General features: G+C 43.6%; 2 protein-coding genes across 5 annotated transcripts in view; one reads left to right on the top strand and one right to left on the bottom strand.

The window, feature by feature from the left end:
- LOC121588239 (inositol-trisphosphate 3-kinase A) overlaps nucleotides 1-3,474 on the top strand; it is a 48,129-nt gene extending 44,655 nt beyond the window's left edge. For 2 of the 4 annotated variants that reach the window (XM_041905962.1, XM_041905963.1), the window contains 6 exons: nucleotides 828-1,004; nucleotides 1,088-1,160; nucleotides 1,358-1,488; nucleotides 1,566-1,706; nucleotides 2,434-2,544; nucleotides 2,620-3,470. In XM_041905962.1, coding sequence (XP_041761896.1) covers nucleotides 828-1,004; nucleotides 1,088-1,160; nucleotides 1,358-1,488; nucleotides 1,566-1,706; nucleotides 2,434-2,544; nucleotides 2,620-3,180 — 1,194 coding nt within the window. In that variant the 3' untranslated portion in view covers nucleotides 3,181-3,470. Of the gene's footprint in view, nucleotides 1-827; nucleotides 1,005-1,087; nucleotides 1,161-1,357; nucleotides 1,489-1,565; nucleotides 1,707-2,433; nucleotides 2,545-2,619 lie in introns of all 4 variants that reach the window. The other 2 variants (XM_041905960.1, XM_041905966.1) reach the window with 2 other exon arrangements.
- Nucleotides 3,475-4,573: 1,099 nt separating this feature from the next.
- Nucleotides 4,574-17,924, bottom strand: LOC121590411. The gene is made up of 11 exons (XM_041910067.1): nucleotides 17,613-17,924; nucleotides 17,030-17,227; nucleotides 16,768-16,953; nucleotides 16,084-16,698; nucleotides 15,666-16,010; nucleotides 8,929-9,041; nucleotides 8,702-8,876; nucleotides 7,173-7,370; nucleotides 6,915-7,100; nucleotides 6,236-6,850; nucleotides 4,574-6,166 (listed from the first exon to the last, which is right to left on the bottom strand). The coding sequence occupies exons 1-11, from the start codon at nucleotides 17,785-17,787 to the stop codon at nucleotides 5,811-5,813; spliced, it is 3,162 nt and encodes a 1,053-aa protein (XP_041766001.1). The 5' UTR covers nucleotides 17,788-17,924; the 3' UTR covers nucleotides 4,574-5,810.
- Nucleotides 17,925-19,008: the final 1,084 nt, after the last annotated feature.

Below are 19,008 nucleotides of genomic sequence, written 5' to 3'. Positions count from 1 at the left end.
AATTGGTTTCTTGGGTGAAGCCGACGGAAAGGGGCTTAGGGTGTAGGTCCCCATGCACGACACAATGCATGGGTGGTAATTTAAAATCTGTCTCATTTCGTCACATTAAATGTATTTTTAACATATTGTTTGGACGTGAAATGAAACATGCAAACGGTGTCGTAAACAATTGCCGGGCCGGGGTGAGAGGACGTTCGGCTGCAGTGAATACATTCACATGTGGTGACGTCAATTTAGGGGGTTTGGGTGACAAGATGCTCACCCAATGCCGCAATGTGCCGGGAAATTTGAACCAGCGATCGAGAAGAAACCTAAAAAGTTGTAGATTTGCAAGGAATGATTGAGGATGATGAACAATGTTAAACCGGTTCTGAATATTACAGGCATTATGAGTACGGCTTTGTGTGTTGCGCGTTGTGTGTTCAGGAAACCGAATACGACCCATCGTACGGTGGACCACTCAGGTGAACCGTAACGAATGTTGATCGATGTGAGGTTCCATCGCGACACCTTCGCACCAGAAACGCAAAGCTGCGGTGCGGTATGGCTTTACAGCACCGCGGCAAACAGAAACAACGGTTTGCGGTTACTGGTGGGTTATTGCGATAGGATTACTCTCAAAAAAACCGAACCGTCTATAACGCATCTAGAAGATTGGAAGCTTCAGCGCTCTTTGCAAAACAACTTTGAATGACACCCTTACATAAGGCGCTACAATAGATTGCATCTGGGGCTTCAATAAACGATTTGACATCTATATTTACCTTCTCCGTTTCTCTCCTTCTCTTTCCATCCCTCTCTCTTTATGTGCCTTCGCTGATTGACAGCCTTCCGGATGGCGTAAATTGCGCAACATCGTACAGTGGACACCGTTCTTCCAGACGTACAAAAAGCAACGCTACCCGTGGGTGCAGCTAGCCGGACATCAGGGAAACTTCAAAGCCGGACCGGACCAGGGCACGGTACTGAAGAAGCTATGCCCCAAAGAGGAAAAGTGCTTTAAGGTGAGTGAGATAGCTGGTTGTTTCAATGACTGTTTTGATATCAGTATGTATTTTTTGTGTTTACAATCTGTCACATCTCGCAGGTACTGATGAAGGATGTCCTGAGACCCTACGTTCCCGAGTACAAGGGTCAGGTGAATAGTGAAGATGGCGAATGTATCCTTTTCGAATCAAATAGATGTTTTTTTTAACCTCGAACGCTTGTGCCACAATATTCAAACATATATTTTGATAGATATATTGGTAGAGTTATAAACACGATTTAAACTTGTTTAAGCTTTCCAAAGGTTTTCTATGCTAGGCAATTGCATACGTATCGTTTTCCTTAACTCTCTAGTTTTGCAAACCATCAGCAACCTATATACAGCTGCAGGATCTACTCAGCGATTTCTATCAACCGTGCGTGATGGATTGTAAGATAGGCGTCCGGACCTACCTAGAAGAGGAACTGTCGAAAGCCAAAGAGAAGCCGAAACTTCGAAAAGTGTGTATTGTAGTTTGGTCACTTGGGTCCACCTGAATCACCAGCAGATACTCATCACATCTCGTCGTATTTTGCAGGATATGTACGAAAAGATGATACAGATCGATCAAAACGCCCCCACCGAAGAGGAGCACCGTGCTAAAGGTGTCACCAAGCCACGCTACATGGTATGGAGGGAAACCATCTCCAGCACGTCCACGCTCGGATTTCGAATAGAGGTATGGTTCGCAGCGACTCCGTTACTCATCAATCAAGCCAAGTGTTCGATTCTGCCGCTCCTTCTGTCTCTCTCTCTCTCTCGCTCTAAGTCTCTCCACCATGCCGATAGAACCAGGATGTGGGAACACTTTTGTTTTGTTAGGGGTGTTGTTTAGCTGTGTCATTCAGATCGATCTTGCGTCTAGCGGGGCGGGGTTTTCCAAACACTGGATAGAAAGTGGCAGTTTAATTGTTTGAATAGTTGTTCAGTACAAACATTTGCAGCAGCAAAACGAGGGCACATCGCGAAGGTATATACAGTATTGGTAAGCTTTGAACAGAAGAAGGTCTTGCTGGTGCTGATAGTTGCATGGGAAAGTTGAGGAAAGTCTGAGATCATGTTGTATCGTTTGGAGAACTAATTCCAGTTATGTGAAAAATTACTCAAAAACGATGATAAGTTTCTTAGTAAATAATACATTTATGCATGAGGTCTATTTTTGAACGGTCTGAAAGTTAATAAGCTGGATAGTTAGTTCTTGACCACTAGGCTAAATTCCTTCCTGCTTCTCTGTTGCAAATCCTAGTTACCAGATTCGTCTGGTTTTGTGGTTAAAACCTTCATCGCTTCGTTAACTTAGCGTCAAGTTTATTATAAAGTTTATTATGAAGAATGTAAAATTAGATAAAGTAACACAAACTATATTGATATTGCAGGCGTACTAATACTTTCTTCCATACTTTTAGGGTATCAAAAAGAGTGACGGCACGAGTTCAAAGGATTTCAAAACGACAAAATCGCGTGATCAAATTTGTGAAGCATTTCGCGAATTTACTGACGGGTTCCCGCATGCAATGGTAAGCAGCTAAGATGAAGTAAAATAAATTAATTCAGGCGAATATATTTATATCTTATCGCTTATCGCTCCCTAGCCTAAATACATTCAACGGTTGAAGGCGATTCGGGCAACGCTCGAGTATTCCGAGTTCTTCAAAAGCCACGAGGTGATAGGAAGCTCACTGTTGTTCGTGCACGACCGTCACAAGGCAAGCGTCTGGCTGATCGACTTTGCCAAAACGGTCGCGCTTCCGGAGAGTGTGGCCATTACGCATGACAGCAAGTGGAAGGTGGGCAACCACGAAGACGGCTACCTGATTGGGATCAACAATCTGATCGACATCTTCAGCGAAGTGCACGATCGGCAAACACTGCAGTGCCTGACGGAGCGAATACCTCGGCTTTCGCTACCGGACGACACCAACGGTATCGATGCGAATTCGGATGATCCTCTGCGTCACGACGGGTGCAATCGGAACAGTGAGATCTCGTCTGCTGCCGTACCCGCCGTGCCGGACCGATGTGTCGATAAGATCGGCTGTGTGAATAACAACAACAATTACGACTGCAAACCAGAGGATCAGCAGCTGGTGGGCAACAGCACGGCGGACACGAGCACAGGCCTGCGTGACTGCATCGGGTCGAGTTCGGGGTAGTGCCGGCTGGTCTGGCCGGGCGTGTACGCTGCCAACCAAGGACTGAATCGAATTAGTATGTAAGATTTTTGTTTGTGGTCAACCACGAAAACACATGCAGTTGTCGAATGATTGAGGACCGTTTGTTCATACTCTGGCATCGAGCGAGTGAGAATCCTTTGTTAATTTATAAAATACTACGATCAAACACTCTGAACATTAGGATAGTAATGGTAGCGTAAAGTACAGTAGACTAACATACAGTTTAATATATTCAACTCTATTATGAAAATCGTTTAGTTTTGTATGTGAATGTAATCGGAATTGCAGGGTTTTGTGTAGTGATAACTTCACATTTTTGGTAAGTAGCTAATACGTACGAAAAAATATAATAATCGTTAATATTTTGGTAAACTTTAGTGACGTAACAACCTACTCAGTCATGCCGGCACTATATAGGCTTGTTATACATATGTGAGTAATACGTGAACGGATAGTCCTTGTTATGGGAGGACAGTCCGAATGAAGATCGATCAGGTTTACGATCTTTATTGTTTCTGCCCTACAATGTGCTTCATGTTTCTGCTCAACAAGTTTATACAATGTACCACAGATCACTTGTAGAATGTAGGCCTCCAAAATCCAAGAACCTAAGAATTTGTGTGACGCAGGAATTCGTGATCTTAGTAGCGAAATTTGAGTTCGAGGCAACCTAAGCGTTGAATGTGGTATCTCCATATGCTATACTTTCTTTCTTCGGAAACCCAGATTGACGGTTTAGTCAGCTTGTCATCGCTTACGTGGTTCATAGCAAACCTCCATGGTACATTTATTACAACTCAGATGTCCCCAGATCTCGAAGGCTACATTTTACATGCATCCTATCCTGCCCAAACGAAACGGCTGCCCCGGTGATTTTTAACCAATTGCCTCTACTTGAATGACTTATTATTTTCCTATTTTGCGTAACGATCTACGTGATCATGCTGGTCTGTACAGGCTATCGAGACTTATTTAGTACCACACCCACCACTGGATAGTCAGTATATGCTATGGTAGAACAGTCAATATGAGGCTTGAACCCAAGACGGGCATGTTGTTAAGTTGTGTGAACTAACGACTATACCACGGGACCGCTCCGTCTAACCATAAACTATATTATAGTAGCTTATGCCGGTTCTAAGCTGTCAGCTGTTGTAGCGATTAGTCAGTTTTAAAGTACGCCTCAGTTGTAGTTGTTCAATTGGTAGAGATTGTAGATGATTGATCATTTAACAAAATATTGAATTTCTGATTAAAGGCATAACAAAGCTGATCTTGGGATATTAGTGTCGATTATCTGATTCAAACGGAAAAGTATCAAACAAAACCGCGCTACACGAACTGAAACGAAATCGGTATTATACAAGCTTGTTAGAGACTTCTTTCGTTGACTCGAGACATTGCTACCAAATTGATCTGAAATGGATTTGTTTGTCAAAACAACTGCAACGCGTAACGCAGGAAGTCTCGTATCAATTTTTTTTTCTACGTGTGGCATATTATTGTTCTTTAAATGTGTTTGGCAATGTCATGAAAAGTAGAGCTTGCTAAAAACTAACAAAATACACAGAAATTATATCTAATTTCTATGTATTTTGTTATTCCAACCCTTTTCAGTGAACAATTACAAAAAATCTCTTTTGAATGTAATTACATGCAATTCGTGTGGTTTAAATATATTAATTTAGTAGTTGAACCGTATAACAAAACGCTTTCCGTAGCTTCAACCTAACGGAAAGCTGTTGGACAAAAAACGGTCTCCGTTTGAGTCAGGTAATGCAAATGACCTTCGTTCAGTTCGATATATCAAACCAGAGTATAATCGAGTGCTCTAACACGGATCATAATAGAAAATGAGCATTTTTGATACTTTTTCTCAAGCAGTTGAGTCACATAATCGGCACTATTGTTAGTTGTTTAACCTATCTGTGAACCTGATTCTCATTGCTAGCAAAATATTTCGAGCATTCAAAGAAGTACTGAATGAAACCGATCGTACCTTTACATTTAAAGTAATATCGTTCCCAAGTACGTGGCATACAGTTTAAATTTGTCTAAAACTACATTTATTTTTTATAAGCGAGAGCTTCGATGACATAACATCACTGACATCATCAAGACTGACTGCATTAGATTAAATAGTGATTTACTCGTTTCATACACGGATATTAGAGTAGGTTTTTGCATATTATAAAGATATTCAGGAAATTATTACAATTTACAATTCCAAACCATACTACGAATGATTTATTGCGCATTTGGAATTTTTGTAAGTATTACAAACGAATTTAGAATCTATTGCATGTAACTTATGATCGGTACTTATTTCAAGGTGTAATTTATTAGGATGGGTTTGCAGTGCCTCTTCAATAGAAACGCCTTTTTTAGTCTTGAGTTACACTTTCGTCAGCCATTTCATAACGCTTTGTCACCATTGTGCAATCACAAGCCGTTCGTTTCTGGTTACAGCGATATAGGATATCAATTCAAAACGATCAACTAGTTCGGAAGTTACATAGTAGGTGTAACCAGTACGTATGGCAGATTACATTATGCTCCTGGACACAATTTAATCGAGCCAGCTGCTACAGCTGGTTTAGCCACCCTAACTAAACAGGACTACAGCTACGATCTTCAATCGATACGAGGCACCCGTTCATAATTCTTAGAATGATTGCAAACTTTATCTCCAAGTCCTCCATCTTGAGCGTCGTCTTGAAGCGATAGTTTCGCACCAGATGTGCGATGAGAATTTTCATCGACAACCAAGCATACCGGATACCGATACAGTTCCGAGGTCCTCCACTGAACGGCAGATACGCGTACGGATGTCGCTCAGCAACCCTTTCCGGCAGGAAGTGATCGGGATTGAACTTTCCCGGCTCGGGTCCCCAGATCGTCGGGTCTCGATGTATCTGATAGATGCCGAGTGCTACACAGCAGCCCGCCGGAATGGTGTGTTTATCTGTAAAATGGATATTCCAATTAAGGCTAGTATACCTGGCCCGAACGAATCAATGTTTCAATTCCTTACCATCCAGCTTAACATCTGCAACACACTTTCTGCCGATCAGAGGGCCAACAGGAAACAGACGCATCGTTTCTTTGCACACCATCTCCGTGTACGCGAGATTGTTGGCATCTTCCATCGTCACAGGTTTCGATTTGTCTGGACACACGCTCATCACCTCCTGGTACACCATTTCCTGCACCTCGGGATGCATTGCCAGCATTAGCAGCAGGTTCGACATGGTGGTGGCAGTCGTATCGTGACCAGCTACGATCATCGTATCGATGTGGTCTTTGATATGATCTTCTGGTAGGGAGGGATTGTTTTCTGCCAACTCAAACAAATTTTCAGCAAAATTCAGAGCCGGCTTGCGCTCGTACGCATCTTCTTTCACTGTAGCCTTAGAGTTTTTGTAATTTTCTTTCAACTCTTTCATGAGGTCCAGCGACATGTTTCTGATGATGTTTACACAGTTCGTTTCAAGCTCGTAATCCTTTGTAAGGCGATAGATACTTTCCGAATAGCGTTCCAGATGAAGAATGCGCTTAAACACTAGCGAGAAAAATGTGTCTAGACAATGCAGGTACTCGTCAGCGCCATCGTTGCCTTGCGTGTTGAGATCCTTGCCAAAGGCCGTTCCTGAAGCACAACAAACAGACCCGTTATCCCTGATCACCTCAACACCAGACCTGCTTTTACTTACCGAATATCGAATCGATGGTACACTTGGCTATGTACAAATGTAAATCAACTTCACCATTCCCGACGAATTTCCGCAGATTCTCGACCATTATAAAGTCTTTATCGTTGAAAATATCCACAAAGCTGGACAGCATCGTTGGGCTGAACGAGCGATTGAGCAGCTTGCGTTCATTTTTCCACGTATGATCTGGGAAGGAAGCAGAATGGAAACAAGTGTTTTACAGTGGTCGGGCACGAGAAATGTGAATATCCAATCTACCTGGCGCAGCGAAAAGTCCATTGACAATCCGGAAAAAGTTGTACTGATCCATTTTGTTCAGCATGTGGGGTGAGTTCATGACCGTTTGGAAATAGTCAGGATTGTCCTTGATACCGACAATCAGCTGTGGTCCCATCCATATTCCGATGGGGGATTTATATCGCGGTGCGTATCGGTCCAATACCTGTAAAATATCTTCTACAATGTCCATAAGGGAGATAGTGAGAAAGAAAAAGGGGGGCTGTTATTTTGCTTGGATCGTAGATTAGTTATAATAAGGTAAATGGTTTTCAATATAAATGTGCAGTTTGCTTACAGATAATTAAATTAGGTACTTTAACATGCAAACGGTGTAAAACTGTCGTAAAAGCTTTCGAATAAATATTAGCTATTCATAAAAAAAGCTTTAGTGATTGCGACGCAACAGCTTTTCTCCCTTTTTTTCAGCTCTTTTTTCGTATATGGCGCTAAATACGTGTTCGGTCTAGGCTTGCCTTACTCACTATTGTATGTTGTTATCAAATCGTGTATGTTGATAGTACCGCAATATATTCGATATAATAGCCGATACTACACAATTCATGGCAATTAAAATGTGAGAATACATGAGCATACAAGTATTTGCGGTCAAGGTTTGTATATACAACTAACACACGGAAGGATTTATCTAACATAAAAAAAAAGAATTTAATTCCATTATTTACTGTTGTTTAAATACTGTGATCTAGTTAAAAAAAGATGGAGCCTATCCAGATGCAACAACGCCATGTGCTAAGGATCGTGAGCAGAGTTCAAGTTCAAGGTTGTTGTAAGTTGTTCTAAATACCCTGAAAGAAGAACTCATTTTCAGAATTATAAAAGTTCACGGACGTGAAAACAGATAGTGTTCTGATAAGATTAATAAAACACTCAGATTGAGAACTTACTAGCTAATACTAGATAACACGCGATTGCTCTCAAAACCAGTAAATTGAACTAAGACTTGTATGTATACGCGTGCAGTTTTGATTGATTAATACTTTCACGGACCTTCACAGCACGGGTACCACTAATTAGGCGTGTATATACACACACATTAATCTCTGTACACATCACATGACTTATATTAAAGGGATAAGATTCTATGTAAAAATTTTGTTTTTAAAGTTTCTGTTGATGGTGACCGCTTTGCATTTTTGGAGGACATTTTAACTCGCATTTTATGTTACACGTATGATACAATAAATTGCTACGGCCAACTTTTATTTTATTCATATTTAAAACCTAGTGAACTTTATTCTACATTAACTCATACAACCTGGGAAAAATTACAAAAAATTACATGCCCAAATCTATTTCACTTAAAGATATATCAATGTATTTTAACAAACAATAACAATTTGCCCTGATTGAATACCCATAGCACTATCAAAAAATCTCAAGACTCTAAATTTGCAACGCACAATACACGCACACACGCACATACATATACACACTCACAGCCGTTGGCATTATGTGCCTTTTGGTCTTACTGATACGGTAACACACACCTCCACATCTTTTGCCGAAGATAAGATACACATGACCAAGCAGCGGCATGCACGGTGGTCCATCCATCGTGGCGGCCGCCGCGTACAGCTTCCGCCGTTTCCATCGCACGCAAACCAAGGTGGCCAATGCCAATGCCGCACTAATGTACAGCAGCACCAACTGCAGCGCCATATCCTATATTGCACTAGCGACACTCCGAAACGACCATAAACACACACCAGCCTGCCTTTGGGGGTTCGGTGCACAGTCTCGTGAGCACGGCCGATTTAAACACTCCGTTCGCACTATCCGCACTAACACGTTCACCATGCACTACACTGTCTAGCGCCTCGCCAAGAACTGAACCGCACGAACAGCAACGAACCTCAATTTATAGAACGCTACTACGAAATGGAAGGAAGCGCTCTCGCTACGATTTGCGGGCGAATTACTGCGTCTCGACTGCGTCAGCTGATCTTGATGCATTTGAATGTGCGATAGCATCCGGAGTGGGCAGTCCGTACACACTTTTACTGCCGCGCCACGTTTGGCGGACGGTGAAGTTTGCTCCGTGCGACAATGGCGTTCGGGGGGGCTGCGCCCCTTTAGCGCCCCCAACCATTTTAATCACTTAGGAAACGAACGCTAAATACACCGTTCGCCGTCTCGTGGACCGGTACGTTGGGCTGGTGCGTCCGGCACGGGATGGGCTTACATTTGGTGCGGTTAATTGGGGTGAGGAATCACACAGGCAATAAAATTGCCGTTCATAAACACACAATGGAAGAAATTCTTCACATGCAAGCTGGTTGGAAAGTGTTGATGGTTTCAGAAGCTGAGATCGAAAAGTTACAAGTAAAAGCCCAGACGCGGCTTATTGCGCGCATGCAATTGTGCTCGAGCTCAATTGTGCTTGATTTGCGTATTTATTTATGCACATAAACCGGCCAGCTTCGATTGAATGTGCAGTTGTGGAATGTTCTTTAAACATATTAGTGTCAAAGCTAAAGCCTACCCTCAGCTTATGTACAATTAGGGCCCAAGAATAGCATCCCTGTTCGTTTACAAAGTGCAAATAATATTCATCCTTCGATTTTACACTTTTTATGGTATATTTCACAAGTTGCATGCGCAGTCGCCGGTAATGAACCTTTGTCACACCCACAGACTGTAAGCTACAACATCGGAAGGGAGGCACGGTAAATAAAACATCAAATCGTCGGTGGTTTTTCTGTAATAAATTATGTGCGGTTTTAGCACAGCAACACAACAAAGTGTGAAAATTGTTTGTGTATATTTAAGGTCACCTCACATGGTCCACCGCTAAACGACAGGTATATTTGGCTTATTTGAGTAGTAGATTTACCTATCAGTGCGATTCTCCCTGTCATTAGTTGAGCAACGAAATGCGCATTTGCTAGTTCTGAAATCAAAAGTTATTTGAATACTGCCGCTACGTCCGTGTTTATGCTGCTCGTTTTCACACGAAAATATATGTTGACGTTCTAAATTATACAGCTCACGGGTAATTTTGTGCGAGCTCCAGCTTAAGCGGAACCACGCGCGAATAACTAGATGCAAGGGATAGCAATTTACGATGCAATTTGGTTTGTTTACTTACTCGCGTGTACCCGCACATGTGAGTACATGATGAGTGTGTGAAATTTGCCCGTGAGGTGTATCAAAATATGTCGTCTCACCGTTGTAAGACAAGCTGTAGTAACTGAATGAAAATGAAAGTTGATGGATTGGATTGCAATTGGATTAGTTTTAAATCTTTATTATTAGGTAGAGATCTGATTTATTCAATATTTAACGCATTATGACTCAACAACGATGTGTCAATTGTCTTTTTTTGCACATCGTGATTTAGAACAAGTATGGCATCTTGTAGTGTAGTAACACTCCTTACCAGAACGTGGTGTTAATTGCATCCACTGGTGGTTTAGCTTTCAAACCAGATCCAATAACAACGCATGAGTGGGCAAATATCTAGGCCCATCTGTGAGAAATTGCTCCATCACCGAACCCACGGGGACAACTTCAACAACACCCAGCATTAGGCGGATGACTTCCGGGAACTTTATGAGCCGTAAAATCAGCCTATAAAAGCTACAAACAATTAGAGGTCCCGAGTTTAGTGTGACATTGAATGTCCGTGCCCGCAGTACTCCTGCTCCCGCGATCGACGATGATCGACGCATCGGTAGTGTTTGTGCTTTCCATTGCCATATCGGCACTCTGCTGGACCGTATGGCGGCTGCACAAATGGAAACACTACAAACTTTCGGCCGATTTGGCCGGCCCGCGTGATTTCCCGCTCATCGGCAGTGCGCATCTGTTCTTCGGGAAGAACACGGGCGAGCAGTTTCGGTGCATTCTCGACATCACCAAGGCGCATCGATCGCCGTGCCGCGTGTGGCTCGGACCGAAGCTGTTCGTCTTCATCGACAATGCGGACGATCTGCAAACCGTGCTGAACGCCGGCCAGTGTCTCGAGAAGGCGGACGTGTATCGGTTTTTCCAGTGCGAAACGGGCCTGTTCTCGGCACCGGCCCCCGTATGGAAGGTGCACCGGAAGCATCTGAGTCCGTGCTTTAACGCGAAAATATTGGCCAGCTTTGTGGCGATCTTTAACGCGAAGAGTACCATCCTGGTGGAACAGTTGGGGGGGGTACGTGAAACGGGGCGCGCTCTTCAATGTGTACGAGTACATTGCCAAGTGCACGCTGGATATGGTTTGTGGTAAGCGCGGTGTGGTTTGCAAGATTCGGTCAACCGTTTTGTGTGTGTGATACCATTCTTCTCTGTTCAGCTACAACACTCGGCACTAATATGCAGCTTCAGAATGAGCAAGGCGATGAGTACATTGCCGCCATTGAGAGGTAATGGTTGATGGTGGAGGTGTAAAACGTTGCATTGCCGTTAATTGGAACGATTCCCGTTCATTGTGATCTTCATTTTTAAGAGCATCGGAGCTGCTGAACCACAGACTGTACAAGGTGTGGCTACATCCCGAGTGGATCTATCGCCTAACGTCCTACTACAAAGTGCAGCAGCAGTGTTACGCGACCGCATATAAAATGTCCCGCCGTGTGCTCGCCTTGAAAGGAGCCGAGCTGGCGGAGATTCGAAACCGTGCCACCGTTCCGGTGGCAAAGGTGGAAGCCCCCGCGACGACGGACGAATATCGCAAGCCACAAATTTACATCGATCAACTGTTTCGACTCGCCAAAGAGACGGGCGTGTTTGACGAGCGCGCCATCAGGGACGAGATCGATACGATCATACTGGGTGGAAACGAAACGTCCGCCCTGACTCTGTCGCACGTAGTGCTAATGCTGGCCATCCATCAGGACGTTCAGCGGCGGGTGTACGAAGAGATGGTGGCAGTAGTAGGCAGCTCCTTCGCCGAGGTGGAAAACGATCATCTCGCCCAGCTAACCTACATGGAGAGGGTGATGAAGGAAACGATGCGTCTATTTCCCGTCGGCCCAATCATCGCCCGCCAGTGCACGGACGACCTGAAGATTTGTAAGGTGTCTCAATACGAGCTGTTGAATCGTGGATCGTCTAAATAGTCCCTTTCTCCCTACCACCGCAGCTACCACAACCATCCCGAGCGGTGTGACGGTGGTGCTGGGGATCTACAACGTGCAGCGCAGCGAGCAGCACTGGGGACCGGGGGCGAACGCGTTCGATCCGGACAACTTCCTGCCCGAACGCACCGCTCACCGACATCCGTACTGTTTTCTTCCGTTCAGTGCGGGGCCACGCAACTGCATCGGCTACCGGTACGGGCTGATGTCGATGAAGGTAATGCTGTGTCATCTGCTGGCGGCGTACCGGTTTTCCACGGACCTCACGATGGACCAGTTAGCGCTGAAGCTGGACATTACGCTCAAGATAGCGAACAAGCACATGGTACGGATCGTGCCACGTTAATGCAGGAGTTGTAAATAAACCATTAAAGATGGAGGTTTTTTTTTTATAAAATAAAATCAATAAATGGTTAAATTTCTTAATAAAAGCAACAAGTTTGCGTTGCGTAAGATGACGCAATCAATGTCTGCCGATCGTTGTGTTAAAATTGTCCAAAAGCACGCCAACACTTCACAGCAAACAGTACCGTCACCCGCTTTGGTTTAAAAAGCACAGCCTTTGCCGTCGGCAGCAAATCCGTTTAACCCTGTGGAAAATAATAATTGCTATCGAGTGCAAGGTTGACGCGCTCGTACAAGTTCGGCGACGATGGCTTAGCCTTAGGACCAGTAAACAGCCGGACCCGAACGGAATAGAACGTTTGGGAAATCCCCCATCGCAACAACAGTGAGTATCTTTGGCCCACCGCAGTGTCGGTCGGACTCTGAGTGCCTATCAACAGGCGAAAGGATCGTCGATAGACGCGTACATTGTAGAAGGTCGGTTAGTAGACGCCAGTCGGATAGTAAATGTTAGACCCCAGAGGCTCATGATGGATTGGCTCTCCGGAAGACTGTTTGAAATTTGTTTGAGGAAGGTATGGTGATCAACAAATATTGAACACATCCTGGCCCTGGACTTTTGGTTTTATGTTTGAAAAGTGTAGCTTGAAGCAAAGTTGATCCAGTGCAACTTCTCGCAGTTGAAGCGTTGGCAAGTGGTAATTAGCTGTCGTGGTCATTATGCTGGAATTAGTCATGACACTCAGTCGCGTCTGGTTAGAATTTATAAGCTTAATAAATTACACTAAAATGAATTCAATAAGGTCTGGCAGCCGTTATTAAATTGAAAATATAACGTTGATTTGAAAAATATAACATTTACGAACATTTTAACCTCACCGATTAGTCGTTTAACCCAATAGATATGTTTATTTTTTCTCTATAAATTCAATGTAACATACTTATCATACACTTTACCCAATAAGCGCAATGGTAATTTTAATGTTTTTGAAGTGTTTTTTTTCTAATTGGAAAAAAGGTTTACTTACGCTAAATAGGGCAATAAATTACAGCAAATAATTCCATCGATCAATACTAATTAGAGGTCAATTTTCCAATCAGTGCATGCATTGTACACCTGCAGCACACACATCACATTCAATCATCTTTCCTAGTTAGTGTACGGCAAACGTAACAAACGGGTCCGAGGATCTGTGAGAAAGAATTCTCATTTACGTAATATGCTTGTTCTGTGCCAATCGAAACAAGCAAAAAAAAAAATCATGTCTAGCGCGTAGCAACATGTTTAACATATACCGATCCGAAGTGTACGAGAGACGCTGTGCGTGCTTTTTGCCCTGATGGAGTGTATGAATCGCCCGTGTGCCTAGGTGCTAACTGTTTCGAAATAAGGCGTGCATTTCACGCTAAACTATCAAGCGCCAATTTTCTCCTCCTTTGTTCGAACCTGGCGGCTACACAATTACACATTACACAATAGCTACAATAGATCTGTTTAATTGTTTGTGGACGTCCGATTGAAAGTTCTGTTTTGTGCTTTAATTGTAATTGCCCTGCGGGTGTGTGAGTGACGAGTGAAAAGTGCATCTCAACGCGGAAATCTAGACCGTTTTGAAACAGTTGTCTGAATACAGCCAGGCCTGCTGCTCCCGATGGTGCATCCACTGCTAATCTGAGCACGGCGTCGCATAGCTGACGTGTGCACGCGGTGCACAACATGATGGAAGATACTACTATCTGGTTTCCCACGTGCAAGCGTGCGACAAAACGACCGACCCGCGTTATCAGTATCGACACGCTGGGTCGCAGCCGCAAACAGTAACGGTAAATGGAGTGAAAACTGAGCAACATCACCTAGACGCACGGGCCCGGTAAACGATTAGCCGTATCGTCCTCGTCATCGTCTTATTATATGTGGCCTGCGAATATGATCAACTAATCGGCAGCTTTGATGGCTTGCTGCCTGTGCCGTGTCAGAAAGAGAGATGGGTAAAGCGTGCACTTTCAATGACTCTATCGTAGCGCATCGCTACTGCACGCGGAAGTGCAGCGGCAGTTTAAAGCCAACCTCCGTCAATGAGCGGTGAAAACGTGACGAAAAAAAACCCCCAACGATGCACCGCAACGCGTGAAATGACTACTCTTCTCGTATAACTATCCCTTTTAAGGCTCGCACTGGAGGCTCACTTCATGCAACCGGTCATTAGACGTTGCCAGTTATTGTACGAGCGCGTGCTACCGCGTGTTGAGGTGTCTTCTTTGCACGGTGTGCTATAAATTATGGCGGGTGCAGTTTGATTTACAGCAGACATTTCATGGCTTCTCAGTTTGTTTTGCATCTTTCTGGAGGCGTGAAAAGAATTCGTAATGCCAGTGGAGTTAACCCTGACATGCTGCTTGTGAACCAAATTTCCTTCAACTGTAGACCTTTGGGCTTGATCGAAACCTCCTCATTAGTGGCTTAATGGAACAGACATGTGTGGCATCAGTCGAGACATCAGAACTGAGGAACTAGTGAATTATATGTAAAACATTTGTTGAAACTATCATTCCTTGGTATTAACAAAAAACACACTAAAACTAGCTCAACGTTGAGTGAGGATTCAATTTCCTTTGACAGCGATTGCATAAGCGAAAAATGAAAAAAAAAAACCCTCCATCATGTTCGTTTGTAGTTCCTTGACTTGAACGGTGATTCTCCTGATGCCTTACCGCACGTACTTGATTTAATTGTGCACTGTGGAAATTTCTATAACCCGATCTGGTGTTTGTATCTGGAAATAACTGCACTGTTATAGCATCGCGTTGGGCGGAATAAGCTGGAAATGACCTGATTTAACCCTCACATCGGTCACGGTCAAGGATCGTAGGGTAGGTAAGAGTCATTTGAACATGTTGTGCAGTTGCACAAGTTTCCTTGTGTGAGCAGTAGACTTTCTTACCACTTTAGTGTGCGTTGTACACACAAGTTCGAAGCGAGTTTTCCAGTTTAACGTTTGTTGCGTTTTATTCCCTACATTGTTGATGTTTGACTCTTAGCTAGAGGGGCGATCTTCAATCGATACGAGGCACCCATTCGTGATTCTCAGCACGATTGCAAACTTCAAAACTAAGTCCTCCATCACGAGCGGCGTCTTGAAGCGATAGTTCCGCACCAGATGGGCAATCATAATCTTCATTGATAACCAGGCATACCGGATACCGATACAGTTCCGAGGTCCTCCACTAAACGGCAGATACGCGTACGGATGTCGCTCAGCTACCCTTTCCGGTAGGAAGTGATCGGGATTGAACTTTCCTGGCTCGGGTCCCCAGATCGTCGGGTCTCGATGTATCTGATAGATGCCGAGCGCTACACAGCAGCCCGCCGGAATGGTGTGTTTGTCTGGAAGGTATTCGAAAAAGTATATGCTTTTGAAATATTGTGCTATAGTTTTTAACGTCGCACTACTACCTACCATCCAGCTTAACATCCGCAGCGCACTTTCTTCCAATGACTGGTGCTACAGGGAACAGACGCATCGTTTCTTTGCACACCATCTCCGTGTACGCGAGATTGTTGGCATCTTCCATCGTCACAGGTTTCGATTTGTCTGGACACACGCTCATCACCTCCTGGTACACCATTTCCTGCACCTCGGGATGCATTGCCAGCATTAGCAGCAGGTTTGCAATTGTGGTTGCAGTCGTATCGTGACCAGCTATGATCATCGTATCGATATGATCTTTGATGTGGTCCTCCGTTAGGGATGGATTGTGCTTTGCCAAGCTGGATAGACTGTGAGCAAAATTCAGAGCCGGCTTGCCTCCGTACGTTTCTTCCACGGGTTGCTGTTGAGCTTGGTGTGCATTTTCTTTCACATCTTTCATCAGATCGAGCGACATGTTTCTGATGATGTTTACGCATCTCGATTCGGTTGCATAATCCTTCGTAAGGCGATAGATGCATTCCAGATAGCGTTCAACATGAAGAACTCGCTTGAACACTAGCGAAAGAAACGTGTCCAAGCACTGTAGATACTCGTCGTGTCCGTCGTGTGCTTGGGTGCCAAGATCTCTGCCAAATGCGTTTTCTGAACAAAAAACAAAAATCATTATCACCAAGACTTTTTCAAAATTATGTTTTCATCTATGAATCCTACCAAATAGCGCATCGATGGTACACTTGGAGATGTATAGTTGTGAGTTAAAAACACCAGCTCCAACAAATCTCCGAAGATTTTCCACCAATATCAAATCCTTCTTGTTGAAAATATTCACAAAGCTGGACAGCATCATTGGGCTGAACGAACGGTTGAGCAACTTGCGTTCGGTTTTCCACACATGTTCTACAACGAGATGGGGTTTGTCGGATATATGTTACTAATGTTGCATGCTACAAATACGCTGAACAGGTTGACATACCTGGAGCGGTAAGGAGACCGTTCTCCGCTCGGAAAAAGTTGTACTGATCCATTTTGCTCAACAGATGGGGTGAGTTCATAACCTTTTGGAAGTATTCGGGATTGTCTTTGATAGCGACAATAAGCTTCGGTCCCATCCATATTCCAATTGGAGAGCTGTACCGCGGTGCGTATTTGTCGAATACTTCAATAATGTGTTCTGAAAGAATTATACCCGTTATAGTACAAGTTACAATTTATTAAATAACTTCTTCTTCTTCTTGTTTGGCACAACAACCGCTGTCGGTCAAGGCCTGCTTGAACCCACTAGTGAAGTGAGCTTGGCTTTCAGTGACTTATTGTTACCATAGCAGGATAGTCAGTCCTACGTATGGGGGCACGGTCTATTCGGGGCTTGAACCCATGACGGGCGTGGGGTTAACAGGGGAACCTAATTGGCTATATGAGTAGAAGTACGGCCATAGTTTACAAACATTGAAGATAAATGAAAGAAATAAAGAAACACACCGTTGAAACAGTTCCAGTTTGGAACACTCAACTGATATTTCGTTTCAGTCAATGCATATCTTATTCAAATATATCACCTCCAGTTTGCTTGCCAAAAAGAAGATAAGCATGCCCGAGGAACGGCACACACGGTGGTCCATCCATTGTGGCTGCCGCTGCGTACAGCTTCCTTCGCTTCCATCGTAGGCAGAGGAGCGTGGCTAACGCCAACGATAAAACAACGTACACGAGCACTAACTGGACCGTCATCATTATGTCAAACACTCGAACCTGCCATTGAACCTGAATCAAATCAAAACACAACTACGTCCGGCAGAGCGTTGATGCACTACTTGGAAGGTGGTAAAAATTCACGTTCGATACGACACTACTTGCATTGGACACCCTTTTCTAAGGCGTACAAAGAACTGACTCGTGTGGACAGTGACGAACCTTAATTTATAGACTTCAAAAAATGAAAGGAACCTTTCGTCGGGTGCGACTAGGGCAAATGCTAATGCAAAAAAGCTAATGTAAAAAGTGCATGTGTAGGTGCGTGCAGAAAAACTTTACTCTCGGGTCACCAAGTGCTTATTGAACTGTAGTTTAGTGTGTTAACTGTGTGGTACTTTGATTGCTACATGTAATGTTCTTGAACATCTGGTTGTGTCTGAGTCTATCTTTGGTGCATAAAATGATGCAAATGTTATTGCAATAAAAGACTTATAATATTGATAATCAATTAAAAGCACCTGGTATAATTTTCATTTCAAATACACCAAATGTACCACTGTCATAATCTTGGTTAAAGGAGAATCATTGTCGAAAAATTGTTTGGCTACGCCCCTCCTGAGGCTCCCATTCTCTGTTGTTTGTCAACAAAATAGCACGTTACGTGCCAAAGTGCGTTGACTTTCATGTCAACACGACAGATGACGCAAAGCCTGTTTGCGATACGCGTACCGTACGCATTATTACGCGCACTTGTTTGTGGCACACGCTCGGCACTATGATCCTTGCGCAGATAACCAGTAAAGCCTGTACTGTGCCGTTTCATGTGAAATTGAAGCGTACGACAGCCACACAACAACGATGTTCGTTGTGTTACTTGCTGCTCTGCGCAAGATTTATATAAAAGTAGGAAACTAATAAAAATTGCTTTGAAAGGCAGTATTTAACTTGGTATGATTGAAGTTTTTGCTGAAAAAAGACTGATGTGAAAGGGAAGCTTGTGAACATTTATTTTGACCATTTAGGTATTTAAAAAGCTGTTCCAGCGTTATGAAATGTATTACCTGTCGCAGAATTTTCTTTAAGCTATATTTTGAAATAATATACGGATCCACTTGTACAGGCAATTTGCGCATTAGTGCAATGTAACACATTGTTGTTCGAAAAACAAGTGCGCAATTAACATTGTCCAAATACTCCTTGAAGACACGTTTATGTCAAAACAGAGATACCAATGGGCGTCATCATTGATCTAAATTGCAG

Source organism: Anopheles merus, chromosome 2R (genome assembly GCF_017562075.2).
Source record: "Anopheles merus strain MAF chromosome 2R, AmerM5.1, whole genome shotgun sequence".
Taxonomy (NCBI): domain Eukaryota; kingdom Metazoa; phylum Arthropoda; class Insecta; order Diptera; family Culicidae; genus Anopheles; species Anopheles merus.
Note: the sequence above shows the minus strand (reverse complement) of the source record. Positions and strands in the feature narration are given on the sequence as shown.

Bases quoted from the DNA above. Each gene is read 5' to 3' on its own strand.
- LOC121590411 (XM_041910067.1), bottom strand. From the start codon at position 17,787: ATGATGACGGTCCAGTTAGTGCTCGTGTACGTTGTTTTATCGTTGGCG. The intron at 16,011-16,083 runs GTAGGTAGTAGT...AATACCTTCCAG, and splicing joins TGCGGATGTTAAGCTGGATG to ACAAACACACCATTCCGGCG. The intron at 9,042-15,665 runs GCTAAGAGTCAA...CGTGCGGTTCAG, and splicing joins GATTGAAGATCGCCCCTCTA to TTCTTGGCGAGGCGCTAGAC.